Genomic DNA, 13,263 nt, shown 5'->3' on the forward strand with positions numbered 1-13,263 from the left:
CAACCCCTCTCAGAAATCCCAAATCCCCTCAGAGATCCCAAACCCCGCAAAAACCCCAAATCCCCTCAGAAACCCCAAACCCCTACCAAAACCCCAAACCCCACCAAAACCCCAACCCCCCCAGAAACCCCAAACCCCTCACACCTGCCCCACACCCTCGGCCGCCCCCCTCTTTCCTCCCCTTTCCCGAGACACCGCCCCCCGGCCCCACAGAGCCGCCCCCGGGGCCGCCTCCCGCTGCCTTCGCCTCGCGGCGCCCCCGCCGCCCTCCATGAGGCAGCGGGCGCGGCGCTCCCGCCCGCCTCCCGCATGCAGGCTGGGGGACTACAACTCCCAGCGGGCAGCGCGCGCCGCGCCGCGCTGCCTTCTGGGAGCTGTAGTCCCCCGATACAGCCCCCGCCCCTCCCTTTCCCCTCCCCGCGCTCCCCCTGCGGACTCCCCGCCCCACAACGCCCCGCGCGCGGGCAGGGCGGGCGGGGCCGCGCGGCGCAGGCGCGCTGCGCGCTGTTGTTGTGGCGGCGCGGCCCGCGGCTCCCCGGCCGGCAGCGATGAGCGACAACGACGACATCGAGGTGGAGAGCGACGTGAGTCCGCCGCTCCCCGCGGCCCCCGACGCTGCCCGGGTGCTGGTGGTGCCGGTGGCGGAGCGGTAACGCTTGGTTTCTCTCCCTCCCCCCCCCACACGCCTCCTTCCGCACCCCCCCCCCTCCTTCGGCCTGCGGCCCCCTCAGGAGGAGCAGCCCCGCTTCCAGTCAGCGGTACGGGGGGGGTGGGGGGGTCTGGGGGGGGGTTGGAGGGGTCTGGGGGGGTTGAGAGGTGTTGAGAGGGGGTTGGAGGGGTCTGGGGGGGTGTTAGGGGGGGCTGAGGGGGATTGGAAGGGGGTCTGGAGGGTGCTAGGGGGGTTGAGAGGGGATTGGAGGGGTCTGGGGGGGTGTTGGGGGGTCTGAGGGGGATTGGGAGGGTGTCTGGGGGGTGTTAGGGGGGCCTGAAGGGGGTTGGAGGGGTCTGGGGGGGGTTGAGGGGGGTCTAGGGGGGGTAGGAGGGGTCTGGAGGGGTGTTAGGGGGGCTTGGAGGGTGTTGGGGGGGGCTAGGGGGTATTGGGGGGGTCTGGGGGTGCTGAAGGGGGGCTAGGGGGGTATTGGGTGAGTCTGGGGGAGGCCTGAAGGAGTTGGAGGGGTCTGGGTAGGTATTGGGGGGGGTCTGGGGGGGTATTGGGAGGTCTAGGGGGTGTTTGGGGGGGATCTGGGGGTTCTGATATTGGGGGGGGTCTGGAGGGGGTGGTGTCAAGGGGGTGGGAGGATCAAGGGGGTGTTTATGGGGATTGGGGATCTGCTATTGAGGGGGGCTCTAGGGGGTGCTATTAGGGAGGGGGGTGTTGGGGGGGGAGATCTGAGGGCTCTGCTATTGGAGTTGGGGGGTCTGCTATTTGGGGGGGTTGTTATTAGGGGGGTGGGGGTAGTATTGGGGAGGTGGGGGGGCCTGGGGGCCCTGCTATTAGGGTGGGCTGGGGCAGGTCTGGGATTATGGGGGAACTTGGGGCTGTTATTTGGGGAGGTGGGGGGGGGGGATTCAGGGGCTGTATTGGGGAGGATCTGGAGGCTATGTTGGGTTATGGTTTTGGGGGATGCCCGTGGGGCGGTGGCTTTGGGGTGAGGAGGGTGTTCAGGGGGGATCTGAGGGTTCTGCCCAGGGATCACTGACTGGTGGGAGGGTGCCCATGGGGTTTGTGTCCTGGGGGCGGGGCTGTTTAAAGGGGATCTCATAACAGGGAGCTGGGACAGTCAACACTGGCTCTTTTGGGGGTGCATGGGATGTGGGGGGATATGAGGTGGTTGTGCCTTTTTGTTCTTGAGGGTAAGGGCGTGAGTGTCATGGGGGGGGGGAGGGGGGTGGCAAAGCTGCTGCCCCCCTTTTAGGGCCGCCCCCAGCCGGGGCCCCCCCCGGCTCCGCTGCAGGCTCCAGCGCTTCCCCCTGCAGCAGGAAGCCACCCACGGGCCGTGCCGTGCCACGGGGAAACCGAAAGCACTGCCGGGGCGGCCCCGTGACCCCTCCCCGCACACACCCCGTGACCCGGGGTCACACGCCGTGTCTGTCTGTCTGTCCGTCCCCGTCCCCTTCCCCCTCGCAGGCAGACAAACGAGCCCACCACAACGCGCTGGAGCGCAAGCGGCGGGACCACATCAAGGACAGCTTCCACAGCCTGCGGGACTCCGTGCCCTCCCTGCAGGGAGAGAAGGTGAGGTTGTGGAGCGCGGTGCAGGGCTGGGGGGGGGGGTGGAGCGTGTTTTTGGGTGCTCCAGCTTCTCTCCCTGCCCCCCCTCCCCACCTCAGGTGGCTTTGCTTCCTCCTCCTGCCTCGCCCGGCCCAACGGCACCGGGCCGAGGGCTTGGCACGGGCAGGGCGATGGCACAGCCAGGGCACAAATCTGACAGCGCAGCCACGAGGGTGGTGGCATCCCCAAAAATGTGGCCTCTGCAGGGTGCCCACCCCCTGGGGATCTGCGTAGGGTCCCCGAGAGGAGCGGGGGGCATCCCGCTGTGCTTCCACGCGGCAAAACCCCCGCTGCTGCAGCAGGAGAGCCCGCAGCAGCTGCCCCGCCGAGCCGAGGTCTTTATTTCGCCCCGTGCCCGCTTCCCACTATTGCTACAGGCATCCCGGGCCCAAATCCTGGACAAAGCCACAGAGTACATCCAGTACATGCGCCGGAAAAACCACACGCACCAGCAGGACATCGACGACCTCAAGCGGCAGAACGCGCTGCTGGAGCAGCAAGGTGAGCGGGGCTGCGCGCCGGGGGAAAAAAAAGGGGGGGACAGGGACACGGTGGCACCCCCCGGGGTGACATGTCCTGGCCCTGCCTCGCAGTGCGCGCCCTGGAGAAGGCCCGGTCGAGCGCCCAGCTGCAGGCCAACTACCCCTCGTCGGACAACAGCCTCTACACCAACCCCAAGGGCAGCGCCATCTCCGCTTTCGACGGCGGCTCCGACTCCAGCTCCGATTCGGAGCCCGAGGAGCCGCAGAGCAGGAAGAAGCTGCGCATGGAGGCCAGCTAGGCCCCCCCCCGCCCGCCGCCACTGCCGCCCCCGCGCCGGGGCCTGCGCCCTCCCGCCGGCCCCGTAAGGACTCGTCCTTCTCTCCTCGGGGCCTCTCGGACTGCGGCCTCGCAGCCCCCCCAGCACCCCGACGGATTTGGGGGGGCCTGGGGACCGCGCGGAGATGCCCCCACCGCCCCCCCGCCGCTAGCGAGCCCCCTCTCCGCGCCCCCTCCCAACCCCCCAACACCTCCTCTTCGATTTTATATGAGCATTTCTATTTATACCCAGGGACCACCGCAGCCCAGAGCTGAGCGCCAGGCTGTGCAGGAGACGGGCAGCCCCCGTCCCCCACCCGCCCACCCGCCCGCGGGGGGGTCTCGCTATTTATTTTCTGCCTGTGCAATTCCACCTGGCCCCCGCCGCGCCGCGGGGACGGCGCCCACCGCCCTCCACGGCACAGAGCTGCAGGGCTCGGGCTGGGTGGTCTGCGTCCTTCCCCGGCCCCCACCTCCCCTCCTCCCCACGCATCCCCCAGCCCCTTTTCCTCCCACCCTTGTGTCATTTTCTGAACCGCCCCCCCCTGTAGGTGACCCCGTCCCGTCCCATTCCCCCCCCCTTTTAACGCCGTTCATTCCATGGATCTAAAAGTATGTTGTACATACTGCCCAGAGTCGTCTTGCAAGTTAAGGCTTCCCTTTACTATAAGACTATAAATAATAAAAACAAAAAAACTTATTTTATCCTTCCCCGTGGTGGCTGCCTCTTCTTGGGGGGGGGCCGCAGCTCCCTGCGCGTCGGGGAGGGGGCGGCGCGGGGTCGGGGCTGGCTCCGCGCTCCCCCTCGCCCCGCGCACAGCCGAGGGCGGGCGGCAGCTCTGCTTTTTATTGGTGCCCTCAGCTCCCGCCGGGAGGGCGGCGGCAGCTTTTTTTTCATTTTTTGGTCTGGCTAGCACCCTGAGGACCTCGCTCTGCTCGGCCGCGCCGTCCGAAAGGAGCGGGGCCCTTACCCCGCCGCCTCCAGGCCGGGCACGGGCTGCTGCGAGAAGTGCAGCACCGCCTTCACCACCTTCTCCGGGTGGATGTTGTAGACGGGGTGCGTGGGCTGCTGCCGGAGGGGAGGAGAAGGCGCCTGAGACAGGCCCGCGGGGGTGCCCTGCCCACCCTACAGCACCCCCCCTGCGATGCCAGCACCTACCAGGCGGTTTTCGGGGACGCCCAGGACCACCTCCTGGTGGAGGTTGCCGCTGCCGAAGTGCTGGGCGATGGCCAGCCCGCTCAGGCAGTAGCAGGTGTGGTAAAAATCCCGGGACCTGGTGGGGGGAACCCGAGGGCGCTGAGTTAATGGGGCTGGGGGGGCGAGGCTGCCCCCACCCCGCCTCGATACTCACTTTCCCGGCTTGTCGAGCAGCCCGCCGGCCGGGCACTGGCAGCACAGGAGGATGTACTCCTGCAGCGCCGCCTGGTCGAACATCCAGCGCGTCATGCCGAGTGCCACGTCGTCTGCGGGGGCAAGGCGGGCGCTGAAACACCTCCGGGGTTGGCCTCAGGACGAGAGCGAACCTCCCCCGCCCCGGGAAACACCAGAATGCTTGCCCACAAGCCCGTTTCTGCCCCAAAAAAGCCTTTTGGGGAGACCACCAGCTATTTCTCCCCTCCCCACAGCCCCAGCTCACCCTGCGCGTGCAGCGCGTGGTGCAGCAGGGGCAGCAGCCCGGCCTGCCAGAAGGAGTAGCAGCCGTCCACCAGCTTGTTGCAGCGGCCCTGGAAGCCGCCCTCGAAGCGCATCTGCCGGCTGGTCACCCAGTGCTGCGGGGGGGACAGGGGGCAGCGGGTGGCACCGTGAGGACGGGGACACCCCATCCCCCTCCCCAGCACCCCGGGGCGCCCCCAAAACGCTCACCAGCAAGCTGCGCAGGTTCAGCAGCTGCTCCTTCTTCAGGATAACCAGCGCCGCCACGCCGCAGAAGGTGTACCCGCCGTGGGCTTCCATGCCCGGCACCCCGCCGATGCCTCCCTCCCAGTTCTGGCACCTGCACAGGGGTGACGATGAGGACGGCACCCACAGCAGGGGGGACACAACGTCCCCTGCTCCCCCCCGGCCGGCTCCTCACCTCGCGATCCACTCGGCCGTCCCGGCGAAGAGCGCGGGGGTGAGGATGTTGGTGAGCGACGCCACCGCGGCGGCGCAGTAGGCGCTCCTGCGGGAAAAGGGGGCTGGGGGCTGTGGGGGGCACCCACCCCGTCCCCACAGCCCCAGGGGGGGCTCCGCGGGGCTCACCCCGCACTGCATTGGGGAGGGGGAACGGGGCAGAGACCCGCTGCGGGGCGCTCACCCACCTGACGTCCACCTCGCCGCCGATGTGCATGAGGAAGGAGCCGTCGGGCTGCTTCAGCGCCTGCAGGTACTCCAGGAGCTTCTTCCTGCAGGATGTGGGGACGAGGGGCAGCACCGAGCTGGCCCCCACCCCGCTGCAGCCCCCACGTCGTGCCATGCCGGCCCCCCGCTCTACCTGTCGATGACGCCGAACGCCTCCTCGGTGCCGATGATGCAGAGCGCGTTGACGGCGGCGTAGGTCGGGGCGAGGTGGGGGTGCTGCCCGGGGCCCCCCCCGAAGCCGCCGTGGGGGCTCTGGCAGCGGCTCAGGAACTGGCAGACGCTGCGGGGACGAGAGGAACAGCTGGGGAGGGGGACCCCAAAACGGCCACCGATTTGGGGTGGGCTGGAGGACGAGCCACCGCCGTGGGCGACGGGTCCCCCACCTGAGCGAGGGAGAAGGGGACAGCCCCCGCCATCCCCCCCAGGAGGCTGAAGCCAGGTCCCCTCTCTCCCCCCTCTGTCACGAGTCAGCACAAGCCGTGCCGGCCAGCAAGAATGGTGGCATTGACGGCCCCGAGGGACACAAAGCACTTTTGTGCCGGCGCCAGGGCCACGGGGATGGCGGGAGGTGGCCCTGGCAGACAGGGGAGCGGGCACCTCCAGGCTCACGTGGGCGCAGCTGCGGGTCGGACCCAGCTCGGGGCGGGGGTCCCGGTGCCCCCCAGGACCCGGAGGGGACTTACTCAGAGGCGACCGCGTCGGGGATGGGCTCCTCCAGCAGCTCCAAGCTGTGCAGGATCCAGTAGCAGAGCCAGGGGCGGCTGGCGTCCAGACACTGCGGGGACAGGAGGCGGGGAGCTGGGCCGGACAGCGACCCCAAAACCCGCAGCTCTGGGGCACCCCGTGGGGACAGGCACGAGCCCAGGGGACCCGCAAGCAGCACCGGGAACCGCTCCACCTCTCCACCTGCCCCAGGGCCACCCAACAGCGAGGGATTCGGGGTGGGAAACACCCGGGGATAATTCAAGCAGCACCCGGAGGCTGAAGGGGAGCCCCGGGGCAGGACGCCGGGGCCGTGCCCGGTACCTCGTAGGCTTCGCTCAGCTGCCGGAGGCCTCTCTTCAGGTAGTGGAAGTGCTTCTCCCGCTGCAGCACCAATCTGCAAGGCAGGCAGGGCGTCGCAGCGCCGCCAGCTCCAGCCCCAGGACCCTTTAGCCACCAGAGCCAGAATTTGGGCTTTTTTTTGTTCTCCTAAATTCTTATTTTTTATCCTGATCCCAACTTCCCAGCGCGAGGACTTACTGCGCGGCGTGGTGGTTGGTCTTGTAGGCGTCGAACACCTCCTGCACGACGTCCTCCACTTTGCTCTGCGGCACCCCCAGCACCGGGGTCAGCCCCGCCGGGAGCTGCCACCCCGTAACCCGGCCCCGCGGCGCCTTCCAGCAGCTTCCACCCGTTTTGGGTTTAAGGTCAAAGCCTCGCGGAACCCTCCCCGCCCCGCACCGTGTCCCATGGGGGCTGAGGGCACTGACAGGGTTCAAAGCGGCGGCGCCTTTCACCCCGAGGGGGGCATCCCAGGATTGGGGTGGGGGGCGCGTTCACCCCCTGCTCCCCTTATACCCGGCCCCAATACCCCTTGGAGCTGGGACCCCGGGCTCCAGGCTCCACAGCTCCCTCCGCCCCCAGACCCCGATCCCCTTCACCCCTTCACCCGCTGCCCTCCCAGCTCCTTGCAGCGCCCCTCAAGCCCCCAGCCCCCAACCCTGAGCCCCCCACCCCCCAGCCCCCTACCTCCAGCCCCCAACCCCTTGGCCCCCAGCCCCCAAACCCCCAACCCCAACCCCCCCCAGCCCCCCCAGCTCCCTCCCCACGCCCCTCAACCCCGCAGACCCCCAACCCCGACCCCCCCCATACTCCCCAGACCCCCAGCCCCAGCCCCGACCCCCTTCACCCCCTTCACCCCCTTCACCCCCCGGCCCCCCAGCTCCGTGCCCGTGCCCCCAGCCCCCCCAAACCCCCGGCCCGGACCCCCCCCGGCCCCGTGCCCCCCGGTACCTGCTCGCAGGAGGTGTGTGTCCTCACGCCGTCGTCCCGCAGCCGCCGCCGCCCGCCGGGGCTCCGTGGCCAGGCTCCCGCCATGCTGCGGCCGGCCCGGGCGGGGGCACAGCGGGGCCGACCGACGGCGGCCGGGCGGGAACACGCGGCCACGCCCCCTCCGCGCCTTGGCCACGCCCCCTCCCCTTGACCACGCCCACCCCCCCACCCCGTAGCCACCGCCCGGCTCCGGGAGCGGCGCGCGCGCGCGCGCTCGCTCGCGAGGAATAGGAAGCCGTGACGTCATGGCGGCCCGCGCGGCGGCCGCGTGTCGCCGGAGCCTGTCGCGACAGCGCGCTGCTGAGCCGCGTCGCGCTCTCGCGCCGTTGCACGGCTGCTGTATCTTGTGCCATTGCATTGCTGCGCCGTGTTGCACTATTGCACCACGTTGCGCTATTGCACAGCTGCGCCACGTTGCGCCATGTTGCACCGTTGCACTGCCGCGCCATGTTGCACCATCACACAGCTGCACCGTGTTGTGCCATTGCATTGCTGCTCCATGTTGTGCCGTTGCACCACGTCGCACCATTGCACAGCTGTGCTGTGTTGCGCCGCTTCATGGATGCTCCGTTGCACATTTGCGCTGTTCCACCACATTGCATTGTTGCATCACGTTGCACTGTTGCACAGCTGCATCGCTGCACATGTTGCGCCATTGCACTGCCACACCACGGTGCACCATTGCACTGCTGGGGCATGGTGCACCATTGCACAGCTGTGCCGTGTTGTACCATTGCGCTGCTGCGCCGCATTGCACTACTGTACCACATTGCACCACTGCACAGCTGCACTGTGTTGTGCATTTGCAATATTGTACCGCATTGCACCACTGCACAGCTGCACTGTGTTGCATATTTGCAATACTACACCACGTTGCACGTTTGCAATATTGCACTGCGTTGCACTATTGCACAGCTACACCGTGTTGTGCCATTGCATGGCTGCTCCATGTTGCACCATCGCACTGCTGCACTGTGTCACACCACCATGCAATGGCACCACAGCATCATGCTGCACTGCTGGGGCACCGCGTTCACTCTGCTGTGTTGCTCTGCGCTGCACCTGCACATCATGGTGCTGCCGGGTGGCCCCACTGCATGACCTCACTGCACGGTGTCACTGCCCTGTGCTGCACTGCTGCATCGCTGAGCACGACGCTTCCCCATGCCACTGTCCCGGTGGTGTTGCATTGCTGCGTGCAGCCCTGCCTCGTTGCACCATGCCTCTGCCCCACGTCACTGCATGGCTGCACCACCGCTGCCCTGCTCCATCTCCTCGTGCCACCACCAGGCTGCACCACACCACGAGGCCCTTGGCCAGGCCCTACTGCACGTAGGGCTGCCCCACGCTGCCCTGCTCTGGGTCTCTCACCTCCAAGCCCACCCCCAAGTGTCCCCAGGTCCATGCCTGGGTGTCCCCCCCAACGCGTCCCCTTCCCCGTAGCCCCCCTGGTTCACCCCCACGCCCCGGGGCACCTCCCAGTGTCCCCTCGGTGCCTCCCGTTGCATCCCTGCATCCCCCCAGCTGCATCCCTCCCCATCACCCCCATCCCCTGCTCCAGCCCCGATTCTCCCCTCCGGTCCCCAGCGCACCCCCAGCTCCCCCCCACCCCCGGTGCAGCCCCGCGCTGCCTCCCGGTGCCTCGGGGCATCTCCCGGTGCCCCCTCCGGTGCTTCCCGGTGCGTCCCCCCGGTGTCCCCCCGGGTGCATCCCCGCGTCCCCCCGGCGCATCCCTGCGCTCCGCCCCGGTGCCAGCCCGGCCGCCCGGAGCGGCGGCGCAGGAACCCGCCCCCGGTAACGGCGGCGGTGGCGGCGGCGGCGGCGGCGGCGCGGGGCCGCCATGGCCAAGCAGTACGACGTGCTCTTCCGCCTGCTGCTGCTCGGCGACTCGGGCGTGGGCAAGACCTGCCTGCTCTGCCGCTTCACCGACAACGAGTTCCACCCCGCGCACATCTCCACCATCGGTACCGGCCCCGGGGGACGCGCGGCAGCGGGGAGCGGCGAGCAGCGGGGAACGGGGGGCAGCGAGAGAGCCGCGGAGCTGTTTTCCCAGCACAACAACAAAAAAAAAAAAAAAAAAAAAAAAAAAGGGGAAAAAACGGGGGAACCGGGAGCATCGCGGCACCACCGGGGAGCCGCCGCCGCCGCCGCCGCGCCCCGAAGCCGGGGAAGCCGCGGGCACCGGGGAGGCGCCGCGCTGGGAAAACGGGGACACCGGGGATGGGAGAGCCGGGGAAGCGGGGAAACGGGGGCACCGCCGGCAGCTGGGGGCAGCTGGGAACCGGAAAAGCGGGGAGCGGCGGCACCGGGGCGGCGGGGAGGCGGCGGGGAGCCCGGCCGGTAACCGGGGGCATCGCAGAGCTCCGGCACCGGGGGGGGGAATTGGGGAGGCACCGCGCTTGGAGGCACAGCGTGGGCCGGGGGGCGCACCGGGAGGAGGAGGGGGGGCACAGAGGAGAGCCCTGCCCCCAAATCTCCCCCCCCAAAAAAAAAAAAAAAACAAACCATGTGCCCCCGGCCTGGCCAGGCGTGGACTTCAAGATGAAGACCATCGAGGTGGACGGCATCAAGGTGCGCATCCAGATCTGGTGAGTGCCTGGGGGGGGCCGCACCCCCCTGTTGTGCCCCTCCACCCCCCACCCCTGGGGTGGGGCCGGGGCCTGGAGAGAGCGATGGGGCCCCCCCGACCTCCCCCATATCCCCAGGGACACAGCGGGGCAGGAGCGGTACCAGACCATCACCAAGCAGTACTACCGGCGGGCGCAGGTAGGGGCACGGCGGGGGGAAACTGAGGCACGGGGAGGGCTGAGGGGGGGGGAAACGCTGCCCCCCCCCCCCCTCCCCGGTGCCTCTCCCGCAGGGCATCTTCCTGGTGTACGACATCGGCAGCGAGCGCTCCTACCAGCACATCGTCAAGTGGGCCAGCGACGTGGATGAGGTGGGGGTTTGGGGGGGTCGCCGAGGCGGTGACACACTGGTTTTTATTTGGGGGGGGGTGGGGGAGGTGGGATGATGATGCACGCACCCCCCCCCCCCCCCCCAGTACGCGCCCGACGGTGTCCAGAAAATCCTCATCGGGAACAAGGCGGACGAGGAGCACAAGAGGCAAGTGGCCAAAGAGCAAGGGCTGCAGGTGAGCTGGGGGGGGGCAGGCACCCCCAGCATGGCCGCCCCCCCCTCAAAAAAAAAGCTCGGTGCCCCCCCCAGGGCCTCCTGCACCCCGAGCAACCCCAGGCCACCCATGCTCCCTCCCAGCATGGCCAAGGACCCCGACCCCCCTGCGGTCTCCCCCGTAGCCAGAGCCCCTCCTGCACCTCCAGCGTGGCCAGGACCCCCTGTCTGCCCCCCAAAATGCCCAGTGCCCCCCCCAATGCCCCCCCCTGTCCCCCCACGGCACCCAGCACGTGGCCCTGGGGTCGCACCCCACGGGACCGCTGCCGTCCGTCTGTCCACGTGCCAGCGGGGAGCAGAGGGGCTGGAGGGGGGAGGCTGGAAGCGGGGGGAGTTGAGGGGGCGACCCCCCCCCACCCCCCAAAATCACATCGGCGCCGCCGAGCCCTCGCCTTGCAGCTGGCCAGGGAGTACGGCATGGACTTCTACGAAACAAGTGCCTGCAGCAACCTGAACATCAAGGAGGTGTGTGGGGACAAAGCAGAGGGGGGAGGAAAAAAGGAGGGAGGCACCTGGGGGGTGCCCGCCCCCTTCTCCTTCTCCTTCCCGGCCCCCCCCCGGGGCTCACCCCGCTCTTTCCCCGCAGTCCTTCACGCGGCTGACGGAGCTGGTGCTGCAGGCGCACCGCAAGGAGCTGGCGGGGCTGCGCGCCGCCGCCGCCCCCCCTGACCTGGCCCGGCTGGAGGAGGACGAGCAGCAGCCCCCGGGGGGGCAGGACAGCCCCAAGAGCTGCTGGTGTTGAAGCCCGTTCGTTCCTCCAACCCCCCATACACACACAACCCCCCCGGCTCTCCGCCGCCAGACCCGTTTTGGGGAAGGGGTGGGGGGGTGCTTGGCGTGCGTTGGGGGGGGTCCCAGGCGCTGTTTGCACACCCCGCGCCCCCCTCCCGCTCCCCGGTTTTGCACACTCGGTTTCCACAATAAAGGAGATGCTGGAGCCCCCCCACACCTCCCCAGCTGGCTCGTCTGGTGCCACCGGGACAGCGTCACCCCAGCGGTGCCACCGCGGCGTCCTCGGCACCAGCCGGGCCGCGGCAACCCGAGCGGTGATGAATAATGGAGGGGCCGGGCCGGTGTCCCCTTTCCTGGCTTGGGGACACGGCCGGGGGGACGCAGGGACATCGAACAGCGGGCACTGGGATGGTGGTGGGCACCAGGATGCTGTTGCTTACTGGGATGGGTGGGAACTGGGATGCCGTTCCTTACTGGGACGGGTGGGCACCAGCGGGTACCAACCTACTGGTGGGCACTGGGACGGGGCCAACTGGTCCCAGCAGGCTGGGGAAGGGGAGGCATGGAGGCAGCCGTCCCTCCCCGGGCACACCCAGCACCCCGTTATCTCCCAGCGCCCCAGCTGTGCGGGGCACCCTTTCCCCAGCGGGGACAGCGCCCATGCCCCACGCCGCGGCGCTGTGAATTATTGAGGCGGCTTGGAGCATCGCCCCGGCCTTCCTCTGCCTCTTCCTCGTCCCCTTGGGCCGGTGCCAGCGGGTGGGACGGCTCCAGTTTCTGCCAAGTCACGGCGGGGCGCGGGGACCTCGGTGGCGTCACGTGGGCTCCGGGCGGCCCCATTAAGGCAGGCGGGCAGCGGGCGGGCAGGCAGCAGAGCCGGAGCGCGCCCACAGCATGAGCGTCCCCGTGGCCAAGTCCTTCTACGACCTGAGCGCCACCTCCTTGCAGGGGGAGAAGGTGGACTTCAACGTCTTCCGGGGCCGCGTGGTCCTCATCGAGAACGTGGCGTCGCTCTGAGGCACCACGGTGCGGGATTACACCCAGCTCAACCAGCTGCAGGCTCGCTACCCGCGGCGGCTGGTGGTGCTGGGCTTCCCCTGCAACCAATTTGGCTACCAGGTAGGTGCCCGGCACGGGTTGCGGGGTTATGAGGGGCGCAGGGCCCGGCGTTTGGGACGGCGGCGGCGCAACCCCGGTGTCCCCTTCCCCGTCCCAGGAGAACGGCACCAACGAGGAGATCCTCAACTGCCTGAAGCACGTGCGGCCGGGGGGCGGCTTCGAGCCCAACTTCACCCTGTTCCAGAAGTGCCAGGTGAACGGGCAGGACACCCACCCCGTCTTCGCCTACCTGAAAGCCCACCTGCCCGCCCCGGTGGACGAACCCGACCACCTGATGAGCGAGCCCCGCTACGTGGTGTGGAGCCCCGTGCGGCGCTCCGACATCTCCTGGAACTTCGAGAAGTTCCTGGTGGGTCCCGAGGGGGAACCTTTCCGCCGCTACAGCCCCCCGCCTGCCCACCGCCCAGCTGGAGCCCGACATCCAGCGCCTCCTCAAGCTGGCCAAGTAGGGTTGTCCCCCCTGCCCCGGGGACGGCCCCGGCCCTCCGCCGGGTGACGGCCCCCTCTGAAACCTCCGCGGGGAGGGGGCCCGATGTGGCGGCGAGCCAGGGCCACCGGGGTGGCGGGCGCCCAAATGGGGTCGGCTGCAATAAAGGAGCAGGAGGCAGCGCCCGAGCACCCCTATTTGTGTCCCCCCGGTGGGCAGTTGGGGCCGGGGAGCGGCTGTGTGGGGTCGATAAGAGCCAGGCGCGGTTGCAACCCCGCTGCAGGGGGGGGGGGGAAGGAACAATTTTGGCAGCCCCAAGGTGAGCTGTGCGCTGCCTGCCCTGCCCTGCCCTGCGCAGGAATGCGCAGC

General features: G+C 69.1%; 4 protein-coding genes across 4 annotated transcripts; 3 read left to right on the forward strand and 1 right to left on the reverse strand.

The window, feature by feature from the left end:
• Window positions 1-308: 308 nt before the first annotated feature.
• Window positions 309-3,780, forward strand: MAX (MYC associated factor X). Its single transcript, XM_084288512.1, has 5 exons — window positions 309-584; window positions 732-758; window positions 2,129-2,236; window positions 2,650-2,773; window positions 2,866-3,780. The coding sequence occupies exons 1-5, from the start codon at window positions 549-551 to the stop codon at window positions 3,051-3,053; spliced, it is 483 nt and encodes a 160-aa protein (XP_084144638.1). The 5' UTR covers window positions 309-548; the 3' UTR covers window positions 3,054-3,780.
• On the reverse strand, window positions 3,712-7,541 carry LOC311210526 (protein farnesyltransferase subunit beta-like). Its single transcript, XM_084288489.1, has 12 exons — window positions 7,407-7,541; window positions 6,654-6,718; window positions 6,438-6,510; window positions 6,095-6,186; window positions 5,545-5,691; window positions 5,372-5,455; window positions 5,146-5,232; window positions 4,935-5,064; window positions 4,708-4,840; window positions 4,423-4,534; window positions 4,230-4,344; window positions 3,712-4,139 (listed from the first exon to the last, which is right to left on the reverse strand). The coding sequence occupies exons 1-12, from the start codon at window positions 7,488-7,490 to the stop codon at window positions 4,038-4,040; spliced, it is 1,224 nt and encodes a 407-aa protein (XP_084144615.1). The 5' UTR covers window positions 7,491-7,541; the 3' UTR covers window positions 3,712-4,037.
• A 1,744-nt stretch (window positions 7,542-9,285) lies between these two features.
• On the forward strand, window positions 9,286-11,358 carry RAB15 (RAB15, member RAS oncogene family; the record flags this gene model as incomplete). The annotated part of the gene is made up of 7 exons (XM_084288508.1): window positions 9,286-9,409; window positions 9,973-10,033; window positions 10,151-10,211; window positions 10,306-10,383; window positions 10,489-10,578; window positions 11,016-11,081; window positions 11,203-11,358. 7 exons carry the CDS (start codon window positions 9,286-9,288, stop codon window positions 11,356-11,358), a joined length of 636 nt encoding a protein of 211 aa, XP_084144634.1.
• Window positions 11,359-12,170: 812 nt separating this feature from the next.
• Window positions 12,171-13,049, forward strand: GPX2 (glutathione peroxidase 2). Its single transcript, XM_084288504.1, is given in 3 exon segments — window positions 12,171-12,467; window positions 12,565-12,852; window positions 12,854-13,049. Coding segments are annotated over 3 exon segments (576 nt in total). The 5' UTR covers window positions 12,171-12,242; the 3' UTR covers window positions 12,917-13,049.
• Window positions 13,050-13,263: the final 214 nt, after the last annotated feature.

Source organism: Netta rufina (genome assembly GCF_964035555.1).
Source record: "Netta rufina genome assembly, chromosome: 5".
NCBI lineage: Eukaryota > Metazoa > Chordata > Aves > Anseriformes > Anatidae > Netta > Netta rufina.

Excerpts from the sequence above, each read along its gene's own strand:
- LOC311210526 (XM_084288489.1), bottom strand. The coding sequence starts at position 7,490 with ATGGCGGGAGCCTGGCCACGGAGCCCCGGCGGGCGGCGGCGGCTGCGG. Across the intron at positions 5,692-6,094 it reads CCCGACGCGGTCGCCTCTGA|CGTCTGCCAGTTCCTGAGCC; the intron begins GTAAGTCCCCTC and ends TCGTCCCCGCAG. Across the intron at positions 4,345-4,422 it reads CTGCTCGACAAGCCGGGAAA|GTCCCGGGATTTTTACCACA; the intron begins GTGAGTATCGAG and ends TCCCCCCACCAG.
- MAX (XM_084288512.1), top strand. The coding sequence starts at position 549 with ATGAGCGACAACGACGACATCGAGGTGGAGAGCGAC. Across the intron at positions 759-2,128 it reads AGCCCCGCTTCCAGTCAGCG|GCAGACAAACGAGCCCACCA; the intron begins GTACGGGGGGGG and ends TCCCCCTCGCAG. Across the intron at positions 2,774-2,865 it reads CGCGCTGCTGGAGCAGCAAG|TGCGCGCCCTGGAGAAGGCC; the intron begins GTGAGCGGGGCT and ends CCTGCCTCGCAG.